The sequence below is a fragment of the Polistes fuscatus genome, unplaced genomic scaffold, assembly GCF_010416935.1.
Source record: "Polistes fuscatus isolate 324 unplaced genomic scaffold, CU_Pfus_HIC Scaffold4, whole genome shotgun sequence".
Taxonomy (NCBI): domain Eukaryota; kingdom Metazoa; phylum Arthropoda; class Insecta; order Hymenoptera; family Vespidae; genus Polistes; species Polistes fuscatus.
Window position 1 is genome coordinate 7,994,871 of NW_025113118.1, and position 21,947 is coordinate 8,016,817.

General features: G+C 37.6%; 1 protein-coding gene across 2 annotated transcripts in view; it reads left to right on the top strand.

The window, feature by feature from the left end:
• LOC122521467 (disintegrin and metalloproteinase domain-containing protein 10-like) overlaps positions 1-21,947 on the top strand; it is a 119,267-nt gene that overhangs the window by 76,577 nt on the left and 20,743 nt on the right. For both annotated transcript variants that reach the window (XM_043642231.1, XM_043642230.1), the window contains 4 exons: positions 9,715-10,003; positions 13,416-13,586; positions 14,929-15,113; positions 19,312-19,452. In XM_043642231.1, coding sequence (XP_043498166.1) covers positions 9,715-10,003; positions 13,416-13,586; positions 14,929-15,113; positions 19,312-19,452 — 786 coding nt within the window. The remainder of the gene's footprint in view (positions 1-9,714; positions 10,004-13,415; positions 13,587-14,928; positions 15,114-19,311; positions 19,453-21,947) is intronic.

The following is a 21,947-nucleotide window of genomic DNA, read 5'->3' on the forward strand; positions in this document are numbered from 1 at the left end:
TAGAAAAATATTGAACGCGTTAAGTAGAAAAAAAAAGGGAAAAAAGTTTTGAAAAATTAGAAAAATCTGATAGAGAAATGATGGTGCAAAAAATGTAAACTTTATCAGAGATATCCTTTCAGGGAGACTGTTCGGAAATTAATGATAACTCGGTACACACGAAGGTACCCGATGAAAAGAGAGATGAAAGGAACGTCCCTTTCCTTTGGGGTTGTTAACTCGGCCTCGTCTTGCTCGATAAGATCCCCCTAGAAAGCAGTAAGTCGCGAACGTGATCCGCGAAAAAGGTTCGAGTTTTTCCCCCTCTCTCTCTCTCTCTCTCTCTCTGTTACGTGATCTTCTACCAACTTTTCTCCGAGAAGCCATCGAGTTTCGTATGTATTACATCGCCCACAATGTAAAACGAGTTTAATCCGTGCTTCCACCGAAGAATCTGTGAGAAGAGAAAAAGGAAGATGAGGGAGACGAAGAAGAGAAAGAAAGAAAGAAAGAAAGAAAGAAAGAAAGAAAGAAAGAAAGAAGAAGAAGAAGAAGAAGAACTCTCTTTTCCTCTTTCTTTATAGATAGATCGTCCAAACTATTTTCTTCTGTATCGATTCCAGCTGCCGTTATCGAGAAAACTTTGCTTTCGCTGGCTAGAATGCATCCAGAGAATAGGACACTTTTTTTCTTAATACTCGTTTACCGTTCTACCGAAGCTTTAAACGATTTCGCAAGAAATTCTAGAGATAATGTCTTCCGAAACGATTTCGACGCGATATTTTCTTATTTTTCTTTCATTTCGTTCGCCTTAATTCTTACAAATACGATGAACTTCGTACGAATCGAGGAAGACACGTACGAGATATATATAAATAAAACGCGAAAAGAATTAGAGAAAGACGGAGAAGGGATGAAAAGGAAAAGGAAAAAAGAGTCGCAGGATCCCCGTATTGTAATTATCATTAGTAATATAAGACCTGATTAAAGTTTCACGACGGGTAACACGTTGGTAATTAAGTTTTCCGAAGTTTCCCTTAGCAGGCCACAAAACGAAGACGGGGAAAACAATAACTTGACTCTCTCTCTCGCTCTCTTTCTCACTCTCTTGGCTAGGTAACTTCACTGACGTTATTCAAGGCTCCTAACGATAAGAAGTTTGACGTGCAACATGAAAGAGCAAACATTGCCTTCCCCTTCGAGAGATTTCAAAGTGCCTCGTGAAATGTTCTCTCTATACGGTGAAAAGGGACGCGTCGACCGTGTGCGAGCTTCTTCTATACATCTCTCCTACTCTTTCTATCTATTTCGCTCCCTCGCTCGTTCGCTCAGTCAGTCACCCTTTCAGGTACGTAAGTATAATGACGAGAGACTGACGCACGAGATCAGCGACGTCCCTCGAGGAAGAAGACGTGATTCGCGTGTCTCGTACACTCGAGTTTATCCTCCTATCATTGAATATTCTTCGAAAAATCTATTATTCTACCTGACATATTGAAAAAGATAAAAGGAAAGATTATATCGTTCGTTAATATGACACGTAAAACACGGTAATGGCTTTCGAAGGGTGCACGCAAATGACTTGTTTTCTTTCTCTTTCAACCGACCGCGATGAAGTATCGAGAATTATTATTCATTTTCGTTTCCCCGAGATAAGAGAAGTCGACTTTCGACAAGCGATAGAAAAATAAACGAAATTGGATAACATCTAAAGAAAGAGAGAGGGAGAGATTCGCATTTCTCTCCGGAGATTCTCTCTTCAAAAGTTTTCGATTCGTCGAAGAGCGAAGAGCAGGGGATGCGCTAGAAGAGAAGAGAAGAGAAGAGAAGAGAAGAGAAGAGCGGGTGGGTGGTTAAGCGTTGAAAACACGAGCCGATGACAGTGTCGTTATTTCGCTTCCGAGATTTCCTCCGGGATCTCGTTAGGATCCATTTTCCATTCCCGTGTTCGATCGTCTCCTCTCTCTTTCCAAGTGTTTTTCGTCCTGCATCGAATCCACGTTTCACTTCTTTTCCACGGTCTCCTCCCCCCTTCCACCATTCCCACCTTGCGCTCTCTTCTCACCTTTTTTCATCGCATATGCCCGTCCTACCAGTAAAAACAAAAATCCGATATTTATTCGACTAGCTGTCAATTTGTTACCGTCGGCGTCATTCGTCGAATTAAAATCGATTTCACACGTCGCAGTCAATACCATTACGCAAATTCGATCGATATATACACGCGCGTATATAAAAAAAAAAAAAGGCCTTCCGGCAGAAATCTAATCTCCTCTTTTATCTCGATAGCAGCTTTCGAAAAACGAATAAATTTCAAAGGATAACGAATTTCGTGACCAATAAGAAGAGAACAAAAATTCGTTATTGTGATATATCAATAAATAATGGGAAAAAAAAGAAAAAAGGAAAAAAAACCTAGTAGATACGGCAGAGAATATTCGAACGCGAATTATCGAAATTTGTTCTCTCGAACAATCGATCATCAACGGCTGCGTAATTATCTTTCGTATTAAAAAAAAAGAAAAAAAAGAAGAAATAAAAACGCGCGTAGCACGCGGCGTAAAAGGAGCCGCTTTATGGTTGGGCGTCGATGGGATGATTGGTAAAAATTTGATAAAAGTTTGAAGACCTTTGTCAACCTCGGAAGAATAATGAGCTCTCATCGATCGGAACGGACGTGGAGTAGTCTAAAAGAGGGCTTAGAAAAAGGGCTTTCCAACGTTACTGTAAGAGATGATACTAATGATTTCCGTAATGAGCTCCTTGAAATACATCGCGCCAATGAAGAGGAACGCGCGCGAAGGGTGAACGTTGGTTGGGAGGGAATGGAATTGAAGGGAGCGCCATTGTATGCCAGATATCTTCGAGCCACAATGCAGTACGATGCACTGCCGACCGCTAATTCACGACGTAACGAGCCTATATCTGCTCCAATTTGCGATTGGCTTGATAGAATCCAATGAGGAGAGAAACAGAGACCCTGAGAGGAAGAGAGAGAGAGAGAGAGAGGGAGGATTGGCCAATTACGAGCCCGCGAAATTCTACGCTCATTCGCGATTCTCTTACCACCCCTATTGTTTCTTGCAGTCGCGAGATGCTCGTTAAAGAGAGAGAGACTCGAGTCGAATAATTCCAATACCGGTCGATTCCATAACAATAACAGTACGGACAAAACTGTTACACGAGCTAACCCGCGAGTATTTCTTTCTTTATTTTTCTTTCATTCCTTTTGATTTGTCCAACATTTGTTCTTGCACATTTTTATTATTAAGCCAATGCGTTTGCCACTTTCAAGTAGCTTTCCGATTGAAAACCGAGTTCAATCGTCCAATCGAACGTACGCTGCAATCTACGAAATGTCCAATAAAATGGAAAAAAAAAAAAAAAAAAAAAAAAAAAAAGCGGAAAAAAGGAAAGAGAGATGAAAAAGGAAAAATACACAAACTAAAAATGACGAGTTTCGGAATAAAAATATTACCTGACCGTACAAATCAAAATATACGTTTTATAACAATGAATCATACAATATCTCTTCGATAGTGATTTTCGTCGGTCGTTCGATTCGATTAGGCTCGAATAAAAATATCTATACGTAGGTTCCCTCTCGGAACACGTTTCCCCACTTGAATGCATAACAACAACAAACAAAAAAAAAGAAAAAAGGAAAATAAAATTGCAGATTCGTCGCAGTCAAATGACCGATCGTGTTCTCGCAACTCGCAATTGAAGTTGAACGGGAACGTCGATTACGAGAGCAGTGCTGCACTCCCCATCAAGATTAAATCGTAAAACGGATTGTACGTAGGGAGGGAGAGAGAGAGAGAGAGGGAGAGTCAACTCACTTTGGACGAGAGGGTGCGGAACGACAAAATGGAAAGCCCTTTTTTGTATTCGTCGCTTAATCCCAACGGTGTCGTCGGCAATTTTTCAAAGCGATACGCCACTAAATGTTTGTATCGAGCCAATCGGCTGCGTGTCGAAACCACGATAATGATTGAAAAGAATGGCCCGTGCTCTCGCAAGCAATATACGAATACCTATATATATATATATATATATAGACACACACATATACGCAAATATATGCGGAGTATATACATAGAGAGGAGGACAAAGAGTAACTGACGATGCAAGAGTGAATGAGAGAGTAAAAGATAGAAAGAGAAAGAGAGGAGATCCGCATCAATCACCGGCGTTGATTGCGAGGTTTTACCGCTTAAACCGGCGCCAAATAACGGCCGCTCCTGCCATCAGCATTAATTTTCGTAACCACCAATCCCGACAGAATACACTGCACTCGGCCTCTCTCCCTCTTTCTATCTATCTATCTATCTATCTATCTATCCATCTATAACTATATACACATATACGTAGTTCTACATCTCTTTTTCTCTCTCTCTCTCTCTCTCTTTCGTCCACATAGATGCAACTAACATAAGCATCGAACGCAAAACCCGCTCCCAATGCGACTACTAAAAATAAATACCGGCTACACGTCAATGAGATTACGAAGCTTTCTATCCTCCACGGATGTTGCTCGATGACGGATATGGAGAAAGTGAAAGAACTCGCTTTGGGAATATTCGAAGAAAAGAGGATGCAAGTGTGGCGTGCATTTATAAATTCAATGACGTTCAGGGTCTCTCTTCCTTTCGTTTAGTCAAACCCTTGGCGAAAGAAATCGGTGGGTTGCTCGAGATGGGTAAACGATGCGTTCCGTTGCTTCGATCGTGGTCGCTTTTTCGCTGCTGGTTACGCTTCCCCGAGCGTTAAAACCTTGCTAAATTCACGATATCCACCTTGCCGCGGGAACGAATAATTAGCGATAATTCGATGGCGTGCAATTAAATTGAATGAATTTGCAGGTATTTACCTTAGCGAGGTTTGTCAGGACGTTTCGTACCATAAACGTATTTCGTCTGATAATAAATATTGATGATCAGCTGACTGTTTGACATTAATCGATGTTCGCGGCGACAACGAATTTACCAAAGACGAAAGAAAAATTTCAAAGATGACGATGACCCGATAATTATATTGATAATAATGATTATAGAATTATAATTATGGCTAGAATGAAATTCCTTCAAAATCAAGGATAAAATTCAGAAATTTATCGAATTCCTATCCATCGAACGATCTATTCTATTTTAACGATCGAATTTTATCGTAAGAACGTAAATCAGTAATTTGTGCGTATTATTAGTGGGTAATTAGCAGCACTCTGTGGTAATTTATCGGGCCGAATTAAATAGAGATGGGACAAACAAGCCTGCACGTATTTGTATCTTCTCTCTCCCTCTCCCCCTCCCCCTCCCCCTATCCCTCCATCTGAATGTGTATCCTGTGCGTGGCTTACGAATTAATGATACTGATTTTCGTTTCCGATCATTCCACGAATTAAACCATCCCGTCGTTTATCCCTTTGCGCATGTCACGTGACGTGCATTTGCGCACAAACTACGTATTTTTGTCTTTTTCATCTCTTGATCCTCTGACAAATGTGTGCACGTGTATTCCTATGTACGTGTGTACTTGCAAGAGAAAAAGAGAGAGCTAGGTCGGACTGTCCATCGTTGAATATATTAACCTCAATTCCGTTATTGATTTACGTTAATGGTACCTCGTTCGTCGTTGTACGCGTATAGAAAGAGAGGACGTTGTCAAAAAAAATTTGCAACAACTTCCGGAGAAAAATGAATGAATTGAAAAAGCGCGCGCGCGAGAGAGAGAATAGAAAAAATTCGATTCGCCAATAACGGCGAAACAAGGGGCATACGTGTGCGTATGGCGTATCGACAAATTGCAATTTTTGTCAAACATATTCATCCTTTCCGTCGAAGAGAGAAATGCGACAATCGATTAATGCGTTTTCACGGTAATCTTTGAACTCGTAACGGGACGTGTCGTTGCGGTAATATAATAGTAACTATGTCGATTAGAAAATGACGAAAATATAAAGTTTTATAAAACGCTATTAAAATGTGGTTTCCGTTTGGTTCCGTTCGTAAGAAAAACTTCGTATTAAAAGCTTACTTACTTCCTTCCTTCCTTCCTTCCTTCGTTTTTGTAGAATAAGTAACAACTTGTAAGAAATTCTAAGGGAAAGCAAAAGTTCTCTCCCTTTTTCTCTATTTTTCTCTTGGCCGCTAATAAATATTCTCCAGCGAATGTTATCATTACACCTTGACTTCGATCTTATTCTACAAGCACCAACACCATCCTCGTCTATCAATCTTTCATCTCCAGGAATACAAAATTGCTCTACCTCTTTCCGAGTAAAGCTGCACGCTTTCTCTTCTCTTCTCTCTTTCTCTCTCTCTTTTTCTCTCTCGTCTCCGAACGCGTGCTTTCGACGGATGAACGAAGCCGATTTTCGCCAAACGATCCATGAAAAAGATGTATGTATTGAACGAAGCACGAATGAAGCACGAACGAACCAAGAGATTTCTCCGAGAGTATTTTTCACGAGAACCAACACATATACCCAATTTCTTTCTCCCTCTTTCTCTCTCTCTCTCTCTCTCTTTCTAGAAAGTTTCAACAGGACGCGGAGAGCTCATTTTTTGACTTCACGACCCATGAACCATGATAACGGATACAAGGTTTCTTTCTTCATCTTCTTTTTCTTACACAAGTATTTTATTTTTTAACGCGAAAACAGTTTACTCTTCGAATCAAATATTCCAAGGGTTGGCTTATAAAACAGTCGATAGAAATGTATTATCAACGTAATCAGGTTTAATTTTTCAAACGTTTAACCACGCGGATGAAATTATTTTTGTATTAATCCAATTGTACAAGAATTTATTAAATGAATCAATGAAAAGTTGAATAATTGTTAATGTCAATTTACTTATGAATTGGCCTGTATTTGATAATTCATTTTGTCTCGTTTTATTTCAAGGAATAAAATATAAATGACTCGAAACAGTTTTCAGAAATAAAATGAAAATCAAGGAAAACGTTTCGTTCCCATAAGATTTCTTCGGATATTAATTTTACTTTAGAATACTATGGAAAAGTAATGGAGATCGAGCAAGAAGACGAATCCTTTCGAGTGTACGAGGTATAAAGAAAAGAAACATTAAAGAATAAAAAAAAGAAAGGAGGAAAAAAGGAAAAGAAAAATCTCGATCCGTGTACATACTTTGGAGAGTGGCTTTTACGCAAATAAACAAAGAAGCTTACGCTTGCGAATAGTAAGAACCGCATGAAATGAAGAAAGTAACATACGAGAGAAACAAAGACAGACAGAAAGAGAGAGAGAGAGAGAGAAGAATAGAAAGAACGATGCAGGAAATAAAAAGAGACGTCGGTGTGAAGAGAAATAATGGAAAGGTGAGAAAGAAGGAGAAAATATAGAAAATTGTGAAATGCTGGCCTGCAGGGATGTGTTATTCTCTTATATGCCACACTCTCCGTCACTTTACAAACCAGATATCCACTTTTCATAAGATGTACACACATACGAAGAAAATGCGATATATATGTATGCATATACGATTTCAAAGAAATATGACTTTCGTAATAACAAATTCCGAATAATATCGCGGGTGTTTTTTTGCGATAAAAATAATATTTGTTATATTATTATATAGAATGACATTTATTTCATTTTGCATTTAGTTAATACGAGTTAACCGAATAAAATCGACTTGTACTTATATAGGAGAAAACTAATCTAAATAATAATCTAAAAAAGGTTGCGATTTAACGGTAGAAAAGAGCTATCGGATATTCTCATTCGCATTCCGGTTAAATTCGCTTGTATATCAATCGCGAAGGTCGTCGGCGAAGGTAACTAAAGAGGTTCGCGAGGGGTAAGGAACGGGGAATGGAAAAAGGGTACGTGTCCCGAGGGCGTAGGACCTACGCCCTGGGAATTTTCTCAAAATTTCTACGTCGTTCCACACATAAATTCCGTAAGGGATGAAGCCTTCGACGTAGGACCGCGAAGAGATGGAGGGATAAAGAATGGAGGGGGGGGTTGGTAGAAAAGGAAAGAGGAAGATCAGGATTGGAACGATGTCAGGAGTGGCTCTCCCATATCCTTTCTACGTCTGCGGCCTCGGAAAATGGATAAACCTTGGTGGGGTCGATCGACCGAGTGATTTACAACGAGGAACTTCTGTCTCTACGGAGCAATCCCTTTCCAAACCTATAAAAAGATATTGTTCTTTGTCTTCTTCTTTACCTAATGGACGCTTTAATTCTTCTTATTTTTCCTTTCTTTTCAAAACACGAAGGGACGATTTTGGTCGAACCCTTTCAACTGCAACGACGATAATATTATCTCTACTATTCTTGAATACACACGAGACGATATCGTAAGTAGAAAAAGTATAAATTATACTAATTATACTCTTGTATGCTATAATATCATTGATTTTATGTCCTATAAAATAATGTATATAATTAACCTGAATGTGAAAAATAATAGGTTCGGTTAAAGCTTCGTAGAAGTACACGATAGGGTGCAAAAGAAGGTTTTGTTGTTCTTCAAAAATATAAACGTGTTTGTTTCCTTACTCGGAGACGCGTTATCGCGTATAGGAGTCCACGTGCAACGTTATCGGTGGTGAATTAACAAGCAGTTCGCTGCACTGGCACGAACTTACTTTCGTATTCCCTTTGTCCAGAATGAGGAAGGTAGTACGTGTTCGTGGGAAGAAAAACGTCGGACGAGTAAAGAAACGACTACGAGTAAAGGAAAAGTCTAGCTACCTCTTCTTTCTTCTTTCTTCTTTTTCCTACCTCGCTCTTCCTTCTCGATACGTCCTAGGGAAGATATCTTACATTTTATTCTATCTATCTCTTTGTCTTTCTATTTTTATCTCAATATCTCTCGGCCGTATTCACGATATTATATTTTCCGCACCGACAGTTAATGCAATTTTATTCGACGAGGCGTGCATCCTCTTTTAATGCAACGCGTGAAAAAAGATTTTTTTTTTTTTATCAAGCGGATATATATATACATACGTGTGAAATAATATACGATTTCAAAAAGCTCGGGAAAAGAATTATTTTGCTAAACGACGTTCTTAAAATAAACCAATTACTTCGTGCCGTTATAAAATACATATTGTAATAAGTATCAATGCTAAAATAATTAATTCAATACTATTAACGACTTCGAAAATCAATAATATGATAAAGAAACGATTCGTTATTAATCTGTAAAAAAATAGAAATTACGTTCGTTATTAAAAAATCTTTGAAAGTTCGTTAGGACGAACATTAAAATAAATAAAAAAGAAAATGATTTGATCGCGTTGAAAAGAAGTTAATCGATCCGAAGAATATTTGGAACGGCTTTAAAAAACATTAGCAAGATAATATTTTCTTTCTCCCCCATTTCTATCATTTTGATCGTACAATTCAGAAGAACGTTATTCCTTCTCACCTTTCAACGCATACGCTGGCATATAAAACAAGTAAGCGATTTCAGCGAGCAATACGACTCGAAGGGAATATAACCGTGAATCTCTCTTCGATATTCGCACATTCTGCAAATCGCGGGATACGATATGCCAAACGCTTTCGTAGAAAAAGTTAGGAAACAAAAGAGAGCCAAATAGCGCGTAAAATTGAAGAAATCGTTTTGTACGTTTACCTATGTACAGTTACGAATAGACTACACTCGTATCGACAACAAATATTTACGTAAATGATTAAAAAAACGATTCGTTTGCGAGATATTTTTTTCTATTTCCATGCGTTTTCTTACAGACGACGAAAATTCTTTGGTTCACGGTATGGTCACTTCCGAGGGTCTTTTCGATGGGACCATCTTCACCGCTTCCGATGAGATTTACATCGAACCGGCTAACAGATATTCCTCTTCGTCCGTCAATTGTCATCGGCTTAATTCCGGAAACGATTATCGATGCGGAAACCAATCCGATGATCTACGTCATCATCATACCATCGCTTATCGTTCGAGAGATATTTCTGTCTTACCAACGCAATCCTGTGCCAGCGAGGAACTTTTTCATCGAACCGATCGAAATCCATCGAGGTGAGAACATTTACGATTTTTCCACAAATATCGTGTAATCATTTTATATAAACTTATTTCATTCGAATATTATTCTAAAGTATTTATAATAAAAATATGTCGTTGATACACGTCAGACTTTTAGCTGAAATATTTTCCTTCTTTCTGGTATTAAAAACAAAAAAAATATGTTCTTCTAACGAAATTTTCAAATTAATTAAAGACAAAAATTCTTTTCATAGTTGAATATGCACCCTTGTAATAGAGCGACCTTCCGTCTAAAGCAAAATTTTATCGATAACATTAAAAATAACAGAAATATTTCACTTGATAAAGCTAACTACATTTAAACGGTCTGCCGAAGATAAAAGTTAATTTTACATAATACGAGTGGATTTGAAATGAAATTAAAAATTCGTTTTGGTCGTAATAACGCGATTAAAAGATTGATTAATAATAAAATATAAATTCGTGAATGAATGATGGCGATCATTAATAGATAACGGTAGGTACACAGTGTAACATAATATACGTTAGAGAATAATATACGATAACATACGTAATATCGACGGTAAAATAATATCCATATGTTATTATATATCTTTATAATATCTGTATAAATTTCTATACTTGACGAGAATAGAGAAAAAAACGTTAACGATTAATAATAATTACTAATACTAATACACTTACTTAAAAATATTCCACGAGCTTCGTAGACAAAATTACGATCCTTCCACTTCGCGACTGAAAACAACACTGACACTCAACTGAAAATCGTTCGCGTCTATTCGTTCGTCCTCTGCTCGTAAAGTGTAAATAAATCCGATGCTTCGTGTTTTCTCGCACTTGTTTACTCGAATGACAAAGAAATTAATTCCTTATACATGTGTATGCGTACGTTCGTAGAGCAGTAACGGTAAACTAATAAAAAGAAAGAAAACGACGAGATCGTAAGGTTAATGAAAATACAAACATTTCGCACTAATAAACTCTATTTCATTACGTCACGGTAAAGTAATTAATATGATACTATAACCGTAAAATTCGTTATTTTTCGGGATGAAGAGAGAAACATACTTTTGTATATGTACGTATATGTTACGCATATAGGAGAAAGCACTTTGGCAAGAGGATAATTCAGATTAATGCTAAAACCAGCGCATAACGTAAACGAAGTCATCGTAGACGGATAAAACGTAACGCGTTTCAGCAATTATTCGATTAAGTTGCTTCCGACCGACTCTTCTCGTCCTGTCGAGAGATGTTAATTAAACGAATCGATCTCTACGTATCGTGTGTCCAACAAAGGCACCTGTACCTACATATGTATATGTATGCAAATACATATGTATTTCTCTTTTTCTCTCTCTCGCTTTTTTCATATAACTAACTATACATGTATATGTTTTTCCATGAGAATTTGGAAATAATAATCGCAAACGACTCGTTTCTTCGTGAAACGAAGAGGGACGTTGGCTTTCCCACTAGAAACCAAATACCCTTTCGTACGATTTTCCAACGTTGCACGACACGTTACGAGAGTACCCCTCTCTCTCTCTCTCTCTCTATGTCGGTCTTTCCGTCTTTCGAAGACCACTAATTAGAGAACGTGTAGAAGGTTAATTGGCAGGGTCTGGCAACATCGATTAATGATAACGTGACTCGCGAACGCAGCTTGCAACGCGAGCGAAGACTTTTGAGCTGATGCACCCTGTGTTCTAATTAGTCCCGACAGTACCTTGTGATAAACATTTTGTTCGCATACCGCATTGTGTCCACGCATCACCAATACCAATACCAACTGTGTTACCATCTACCACTACTATCGTTTCCTATTACTACCCATGGGTTTATCGATCAAGCCGGAGACCAGGGGACGATGTTACTCTGATCGAATCGCACTCGTGTGTGTGAAATACGAGCTCTGTTTACGATCGCGAACTTTCTACTCTCTCTCTCTCTCTCTCTTTAACGTGGCTCGACTTCTCCTTCGAAACTTCCACCAACGTCGTCCCGTGAATCTCGAATGTGTCACCAACGGAAAATTTAACCCTTTATGGCTCTGCTGAAACGACGAAACTTGACGCGATCTTCGAATATTACTATCTGACCTTCGCAGCTTTCCTCGAGATCGTTCTTGACGTCGTTCGATTTAATATGATCAGAAGCTCCTCTTCCTCTCTTTATCTCTGCGTAATATAGAACGTCGCGTATACGTATGTCGACGATGTGTTACGTAACGCGTTTTAATTATTCCGCTTGAAAATCATTGGAAATACAATGATATTTGATATATCTATTAATTCATTCCTTGACAAAAAATAAAACAAAGAAATATGGCAAATATTTCTCTCCCTTTCGTATTTTCTTTTTCTTTTGAAATATTTTCATTAATATATATATATATACATACTTATATATAGCATCGTTCTATGATGAAATTATTTGCTCGCAAAGTGACGTCCTCCCACAGGAGAAGGTGTGGGGAGTAGCAATGGCAACGCCAACACCAACAACAGCACCGGTAGAAACTCTCCATGGTGTATCCTCCCCCGAGATGAATATCGTTTTATATAAAAGAAATAAAAGGAGAATTTCGCGAGACATAAAGGGTTAAAGGGAACCTTAATTATTCTTCCTACCAATTTACGTAGCATTCCAGGTAGTAATCATTTTACCTACTTCGCAAGGAAGTAATTTGCGAGGGACCCCTCTGGAGAGCTTCGCCAAGCAGTCGGACAATACCGGTTCATCTCAACCACTTCGCGTTTAAATATATCTTTATCTCATCTTTTTTTCCCCCGTACCATCAACTTTACCGAGACACAATCGGCCGCTCGAAGATATTACAAAGATCTTCTTCTTGTCTCGAATCCATCTTTTAATTTCCCTCTCGCGAAACGGACGTTGAATTGTTTCGAGATACGTAGATTACAAAGATGAAAAATACAAAGCCTTTTCTTTCGCGAGCTTGTTTTTTTCATCCTTTTCTTTGCGATCGTTTCTTCGCGATTTCAAGAGTCGACGAGCGTAACGGAAAATTAAGAATACCTGACAATGATCGATCGGACAAATTTTATATGCAAATATACACGTACTTATACAATTAGGTTCTCCGGAAAACGTAGTACTTTGAACTCTTCAACGTATTTTTTTATTTTAATAATTCATTTCAACGTTGAATTTAGTTTGTTTCGCGTAAAGATAATAGTAAATAAATTACAATAATAATAATTATTTAAAATTAACGATGGGAGGTAAGTAAGAATACTTCTATGATTTGCAGTATATACGCGATACTAAGAGAATACAATACTCTTTGGACAAATAATATGACACAGAGGAGAGAATTTATCAAAGAACTAAGGTTATCGTTTACCTGGTAACGTTCAACAATTTTTCTCGCTCACACGAGAAATGCCGTTCGCAGGAACAGCAACGAGACGGGAAGAAACGGATATCTTCTTGCTGGTGGCACAATGCGCCCGTTTTATCAGCACGTAAATGAAGGGACGAATCGTGCGAAGCCAGGATTCTATCCAATGGATGCGAGGAAGAAGGACCCCATGGCGAGCTCCCATAATCTCGAGCTTCTCGACAAGTAAGCATCTCGCGTTTCTTATATGTACTAGTCTTACGTGTTTTGATCGATACGATCATATTTAGGTATATCGTTAGATACAAATGATTTCAATCGTATCGTATATTCCTATCATGATTTTTACTTTATATACGATCAAATATTTTCCTTTCAACTTTGTGAAATTCTATTATCAATGAAATCAAATGATAATTTATAATATATGATAAAAATAATTTGCTAGATATGAAATACATATATTATTATATATAATCAAATGGTAACATAAATCATATTTAAACATAGAAATTCATTGTGCCGCTTCGCTTGAAACTTATTTATTATTCGAGTATCTTCATAAAACTCACGACAGAGAGAGAGAGAGAGAGAAAGAGAGAGCAAATTGAGTTTGTCAGAAATGTATATTTGTGTTAGTATATGTGTGTATGAATAAATACGGGCACATGTGGTCGATTAATTTGACTTTCTTTTTCTCGTGCTTCATTCATCCCCATTTTATCGAATGATTCAATGAATGACTCTCTCTCTCTTTCTCTCTCCCTCTCTCTCTCTCCTTCTCGATATCCTGACACGATAAAAATACGAGAGGAAAAAGTACGATGGTTACTTACCTGCCTGTCGACTCTTCGGTATGTTTACTTCAAGATCCTTGCCTCTTTCATTTTAAACGTCCCACTAGCTTCCGACAAGGAAAAAGAAGCCGAGCTATCGTGTATCCCGTCAACGAGAAAGTAAACCCGATGTCGAGAGATCGAGATATCGAAAGATCGAGAATGAGTGCTTCCGACAGGTTCATCGATTTCAACCTTGAAGAAAATCTTCCAATTTTATCATCCTTTTTCACTTCTAACGAAAACAGATATAAATCCTCGCGCGCGAGTGAGACGATATCGTATAATAATATTTTAGTATAAATACTATATATTTTAATAACATCATTACGAAGTTCTTTAGAGATCAAAAATTTTCATCTTAAAATCGTGTACGACGACAATTAACTCTTATTCATTCTTCCTTTCTTTCTTCCCTTTTTCCTTCCTTCCTTTCTTCCTTCCTTCCTTCCTTCCTTCCTTTCTTTCTTTCTTTCTTTCTTTCTAAGCACACAGTCGACTTGGTATTTCTCACTGGCCTTTCTGGCAAATTAAACTTCCGGCATTTATGATTCCTTTGTCCTACCGGAAGATAAAAAAAGAGAAACGAAAATCATTGCCCGAATAACTCGCTCGAGCTGCACGATGAATTTATATTAAAAGAGTTCGCGTTTGGAATTTCTTCTTTTATTAAAAGGGACGTAAGATTAACTTTTCTTATCCTATTTCTCCTTATCTCTCTGTTGCTTTAGATTGTACAGAGAAAGATATTCAAGGATCTTACGAAAAAGGACGTCGATCGATCCGAAAAAGACAACCTGTATGCTGTACCTCCAAGCAGATCACACGTTCTTCGAACATTACAAATCGGAAGAAGCGTGCATCGAAGTCATGACTCGTCACGTTCAACGTGTTAACTCCATTTACAGACACACAGGTAATGAACAAATCAAAATCACGTTGCGCCATTTCCGATAATATCGTAGGAGACAAAAATTATCTACGAAATAATGCATGTTGAAACTCATCCTTTCGTTGTCATCGAGTTTAATCATACGGTATTAGTTTAAAAGGTTATTTTCGATAATCAATGAATTTAAATGAATGAACACTTTAATCGACGAGTAACAATTTATTACAATGTAATATTTTCTCTCTTTCTCTCTCTCTCTCTCTCTTTCTCCTTTATTTGATTTTAACGAATAGAAGTTTAATCGTACTAGTCGTCGTAAATAAGAGAACGCATTATTTGCCAACGCAGCTGACAATAAGATAGAAGAGAAAACGAATCGAAAAGTTTACTTCGTCCGCCCTTCACTCTCACCATCGAAGTCAATGCGAGTTTCTTCGGTGGACCTAACAAGTGCGCGTCTTCTGTCTCATTCCAGACGTAATAACTTCGCAAACCAATTAAAACTTTCGACGGGGCCCTCCCAGTTAAACTAACTTTCTGCTTTCGGCGATCGACGGTATATCGAAGGAAATGAATGTTCCACACTTTCCATCGCCACGATCTCTCTCTCTCCTGTCTCTCTCACCCCTCCGGCATCTCCCTTTTCCCTTTCTCCGTGTCTTTCTTTCTATCCATTTTTCTGTACTCACGCGTCCTCCAGCCCTGATCGATCGGGGTCCCTCCTTTCGTTCTCTCGACAATTTGCCCAAGCATTTCTAACTATAATGACATTTGTATAATATATAATCGTTATCCTTTGTAAAATATCATTAATTAATTTGCCCCATTGGACTTTGTAGGATTTCTCTATTCGTTTTCTAATTATTTCAAATAATACATTACATAATTTGAACTGCCAACTCTTTCGTAACGCGAATATCATTAAGTAATGAAAAAATGTTTCTTACGAAAATTAGATAAGAGTAAAATGGACTGATTTGGGTATGTAGCGCGTTGTATATTCGCGGATAGGACAGAACGGTTGAACACTGCGCACCACCTGCAGTAACAACGGCAAATATTTGCATCTCGTGACTGAGACGTGTTTAACGTGGCGTGACCGCACGTACCGCCGTCGTCGTCGTCGTCGTCGTCGTCGTCGTCGTCGTCGTGACGCGAGGCCAGTGCATTACTTACAATTCCCTATCTTCTTCTCTCTTTCTCTTTCTATTTCTATTTCTCTTTAGTTCCTTCCGTCGTGCGATCGCCAAGGATAAAGCCCGTTTTCCGCCAAAGTTTCCGGGCTTCTAACGAATATGCCGGCGGCGCCAACCAAGATTACTGAACGACGATAGTCGCACCGATTATCGTTTTCCCTTCTCCCCAGAATCCTTGAATTATTACACCCTTTTATCCATTACTTCTTATGCCTATGCAATATATTATATTTTGACTAACGCGCTATATGAATATGTATGAGTGCTTTAATGTTCTCCCTGGCTAAGCAAAGATATCACTAATGAATATGACTTCGCATATATACTTCTCTATATGTATATATACTTCTCTCTGTTAAATCGTATAATTTATAGTAGCTGATTCATGAAATACGCATAAACATTTTAATAATCGCGCTATAGATATGCTTATTTCATTAATCAAATTTAATACTTAATATGCATACTTATTAATATTATCATAGTTGGAAGAACCGTTGAAGAAATATCCGAAGGTTTAATCGAAATTCGTAATTCATCCCTTAGGAATTTGTGGTCTATTACGAGAGAGAGAGAGAGAGAGTTTACGATCATAAAGTGCATGGTAGGACCTTTCAAGGTAGAATCGATATTCGTAAGTTATGTCAGGAAATGAGATATGTGAGTAAAGAGATAGGAATAAGGAAGACGATTTAATTAATGATCGACATCTCAACAAAATTAGGAAATAAATTATAACGCGAAGGGAAGATGAAACATTAGAGTTTCTTGTTTTCATTTTTTTTAAATAACCCGAAGAAACCACGAACGCTCACACCCACCCTCTTTCGAAGGGTTCCTTCCTTCCCCAAAATGAGGAAGCAAAGCCGATTAATATTACACACATCGAGTTAGCAGATAACGATGGACTTAGACACTAATTAGGAAGGCGTCTTCGTCATCGTCGTCGTCGTCGTCGCCAGCTCGCGTAACACTTTCCAAGATCCACGAAAGAGGAGAAATGGATGGGAATGGGGATGAAACGCGAAACCCATCTCTTGCGAGATTAACCAAGATATCGCGTGATTCGTTTCGGCAAGTTACTTCGGAATAGTTTGCTTCTTTTCAAATAAAATTGCATTTTACCGGTAAAGAATTTATCATTTCATTTTTACTCTAACGTAATATTTAATTAAGATTGGAATAATAATACAATACAAAAGCAAATAAAAGAAAATATTCGATGACCGTTTCATCGAATGACTTATCGTTTTTAACCGAAATGATTGTAATAATAAAAAGAAAAAAAGGAAAAGGGAAAAAAAAAGATAAGAGAAATTTCCAATGAGAAAGAAGATTCTTCTTGAAAAGAAATCGAGTTGGTTAAAAGCCAAGGCAAGCAAGAGAAAAGGAAAAAGAAAGAGAGAGAGAGAGTGGAAACGAAAGAGTCAGGATAATAATCGCTTTTCGGAGCGTACATCCTCCTGGCCCCACCCCACCCTCCCACACCCTCTCCCTGATCCTTTCAACTCTCTCTCTCTCTTTCTCTCTCTCTCTCTCTCACCATCCTCGTTGATTTTCGGTGGAAACCAAAGAGAGATTCTCGCGTGACGTCTGACCGTTTTTCCATTTTCGATTTGTATTTCTTCGAACCAAGGGTTGGAGAAGGTCTGATTAAATGCTTCTCGCCACGCGAAGTGCCATCCTCTCGAAAAGATATACCAACCAGCAGCTCACGTTAGCTGGCTGGCTGGCTGGTTGGTTGGATGGTTGGATGGTTGGTTGGTTGGCTCGAAGGAAGCAAGACTGGTTTCCCCAAAATTATTCGCCTCGATTTTCTGTTCTTCTCTCCACCTTCCTCTCTCTCTCTCTCTTTCTTCTTATCGGCTGTCAACTTTAAATTTATGTAGAACCCGAGAGAGAGATAGAGAAAGAAAGAAATAGAAAACGGTAGAGAATTCTCGTTGATTTTCTTCACGGTAAATTACGTGCACTTTCATTATTAAAAAAGTTAGTATATTTTGTGAAAAATGCGATCGATATTTTTGCTCTTCTTTTCTTTTTTTTTCCTCTTCTTTTTTTTGGTTCAAATATTCGATGATAACTAACATTGCCGATCGAGTCAATCAATTCGTTTCCACGATTGAGATGCGTATTCGAAAGCTATAGGTTTTTATCGTTGCCTTTTGTGTAACACATCTCTATCTATCTTTCTCTCTTTTTCTCGTCAGGAAAGGGGTTGAAAAAGAATTACCAAGCCAGTACAATAATCGCACGGTTCATCGGCCAACAACGAACCTCTATTTTTCGACGTTCGATAAGCACATACCACTTCCTATCCATGACACCACACACACACACACACACACACATATAGACATATTGTATACTGTTACCAATCGTTTGCGAACAATGCGAACGATGTTTTTCGTTCGATAAAATGAACGGAGTAAAATGTTTTTTCCCTTTAACATTTCTTTTCTTCCTCCCGCATACGCTACGACTACTGATCGCTCCAACGAATGCCATTCACATGTTTAAAAGAGAGAAAGAAAGAAACAGAGAACACGAGGGAGGGAGGGGGTTCAATAAAACAACACAAGAAAGAATAAGCTTCACGTTTGAGAAACAAAGAACATCGCGTAGAGTCTAGTAATTTTCGATTCCTTTATTTTTAATCTCCCCCTCGCACGCGACAACCCTCGCAAAAGTGAAGAGAAAGAGAGAGAGGGTTAGTAGTAATAATAATTAAAAAAGAAAAACAAAATAATAAATACTTTTTCCCTTGACGTCTCGCTAAAATAGACCAACCAACGTTTCCTTATTTTTTTAATAAATAAATTCCACTATCTGTGTCGATTCGCACGAAAATATGAAGATTAAATTCGTAAAGATAGAAATTCAATTATTTCGAATATTTCCACCTTTGTTTTTATCACTCTTTTACATTTCGATGTTTTTTACGAAAAAGAAACAATAATTATGAACGCTAATTTCATTTTCTCTGTGAAAGTCAAAGACGAAATAAAATGAAAAATTGTTTACAGATTTTAATCAGGATGGACAACCGGACAACATCAGCTTTATGATTAAACGAGTGAAAGTTCACGGAGAGGAAGCGTTGCACGATCCATCCTATAGATTTACGGGTGATTACGGGGTCGAAGAATTTCTCGAGCTATTTTCCGGTGAGTCAACTATTATATATTTATTTTTCATTTATTTCCATTTTTATTTGCTTCCTTTTTCATTTTTTCCAATATTTCATTAATACATTTTTTCCCTCCTCCCTCTATTTTTCTTCAATATATCTCTGTATAAGGACAAAAAATTTAATTTCGAGAGGAAAATCGAAAAAATTAGTCAAGTTTTATCATTACTATGAAATTTTTTTCGAATAATGTTTTATACGTTCGTACGAGGAATGTCCAGGACATTATTTACGCATGAATCCTTCTGATAAAGCGGTCGCTCTCTCGTTTTCTCTCTCTCTCTCTCTGTTACTAGCATATCACCAATTCGTCGTCTAACTCGAGCGTGACTTTTGAACTATGCATAAGCTAGTTCCCGTCTCTTTACATTCAAACAATCTACATATATGGTATGGTAGACATCACAAACTTCAGTAAAACTGAAAGTTTGCTAGGAACCCCTTAACGACCGATCGAGAGAATCATGTGATTTTACGGAAGAAGAAACATCATAGAGAATTATCCGATCTACTTTCAACGTTCTCAGTATTTGCAATTATGACGAACGTGTAATATCACGCCATCCTTTCACACATTGAAACATAAATTATTAATAAAACGAACAACCGTATTACGTACTCGAGGAGTCTACTTCCAAGAGGATCCTTTACCTATCTCGTCATTCGTTAATTAATCGTACCTTTAATTAGTGGTGGAAAGTGTTAAAAAGGTAAAGAAAAAAAAATATACAGAGGAATAAAGAGAAAGAAAGAGTTAAAAGAGTATTGGATTACATGAAGGAGGAAAAAAAATAGGTGTCATTGAGTACTCGCTACGGAAATGTTCTAAAGGCGAGAGGTAAAAGCGTTCGTTTTTATATCGCTTCGTATAAGTACCCATTTTATCTTTCTTTCCTTCTTTCTTCTTTCTTCCTTTCTTTCTTGCTTTCTTTCTTTCTTTCTTTCTTTATTTCTTTCTTTCATTCATTCATTCGTTCGTTCGTTTATTCATCGTTTTACTCGAGTCTTCCCTTTCATCCTTTTTTCTCTGCTTTTTCTACACTTTACTCGACTCCTTTCGAATAAACTTTCTTTTTCATCCCTCCCAGTCGATGAAATTCAATACGAAAGGAATATCTTGTTTTTAAATAGTCATATTTTTGCTTCTCCGATCCTTCGAACATCATTTTATCTGTCTTCGAGAAAAATGAAGGGTTTCGAGCCCTTGAAGTAACTTGTTTTTTCTTCGATGATCAACGTCAACTAAGCTCACGATTAACGATTCAATTTTAATCGCGTATCTTATGGATAGAATCATCTTTTGAAACTTATCTAGCAGTATAATCTTATTAAAGACGATTCGAAAAGCCTCGTGCAAGAAAAACAGATCGATACGCGTAAGTAAGTAAGTACGTTTCTTCGTTACGACGAGAAAGAGAAAGAGAAGAAAAGCGATGGAAAACGAACTTCCATAAATCGTGGCGAATGCCTTAAAGCCATTTCCGTAACGTCGTTCAACAACAATATCCCAAAACTCGCGACAACAATTTTCCTCACGCGTAAAAGTGAATGATGGGGGACGAAATAGAAAGTTACTTTTCAACGAAAGGAAGTGAAAAATCGCAATGCGTTTTTATTTCAACGAAAAGGAAGACCGGTAAAATAATTTCACTTTTGCGTTATACGCATAGACACATGTTAAATTAATCGGCGAACGAAAATGATATCTCTTAAATTAGAAAAATTGCTACGCGGACTGATTTACAGACTTACTTTGCTATTCTCTCTTATCTTGACTTTCCTTCAGCAGGAAACTCGAAACGCGAGATATATTAAAGCTTTGAAGAGCCGGAAAAAACTCGTGGGTGGTGAGAGAAAAATGAGAGAGAAAGAAAAGGAAAAAATAGACAAAGTAGACAAAAATAATAATAAAATGTCGAGTACGGTTATAATCCAAATTAATAAAAGTATCATGTTAATGTAATTCGATTCGTTCGTGTAACGGTAATGAAACTAACGCGTCTTTGTCCCTCTCTCTTTCTTGAAAGCTCTTCTCAAAGCTCTCTCTTTCGAGTCCTTTCCACAAAGTGCAGTCTATGCCACATCACGGATCATATTTCAGCAATGTTACTACCACTATTACTACTACTAGTACGCGAACTCGGTAAGATGGTCTTCCATCGTCCAAGATTTTCTAAAAGTGGACAATACACACCGAATACTTTTTACCCCAACACACCTTTCCGATCGAGAAACGCATCAAAATCTACGATGAATATAAAAATGGATGAAAAGAGACATACAATTCTGCTACGAAAAAGAGATATCATAGGAATGTTTATTTCGTGCTTTTATTTATATAGATATATTCAAATATTATTTAATCTTTCGACGAAAGCCATTGAATGGATATGAATATATATAATAAACAAATACATTCCTTTCATCCGTGAAAAACTACAAAAGCTATTCTTTTCATTTGAAAACATTTGT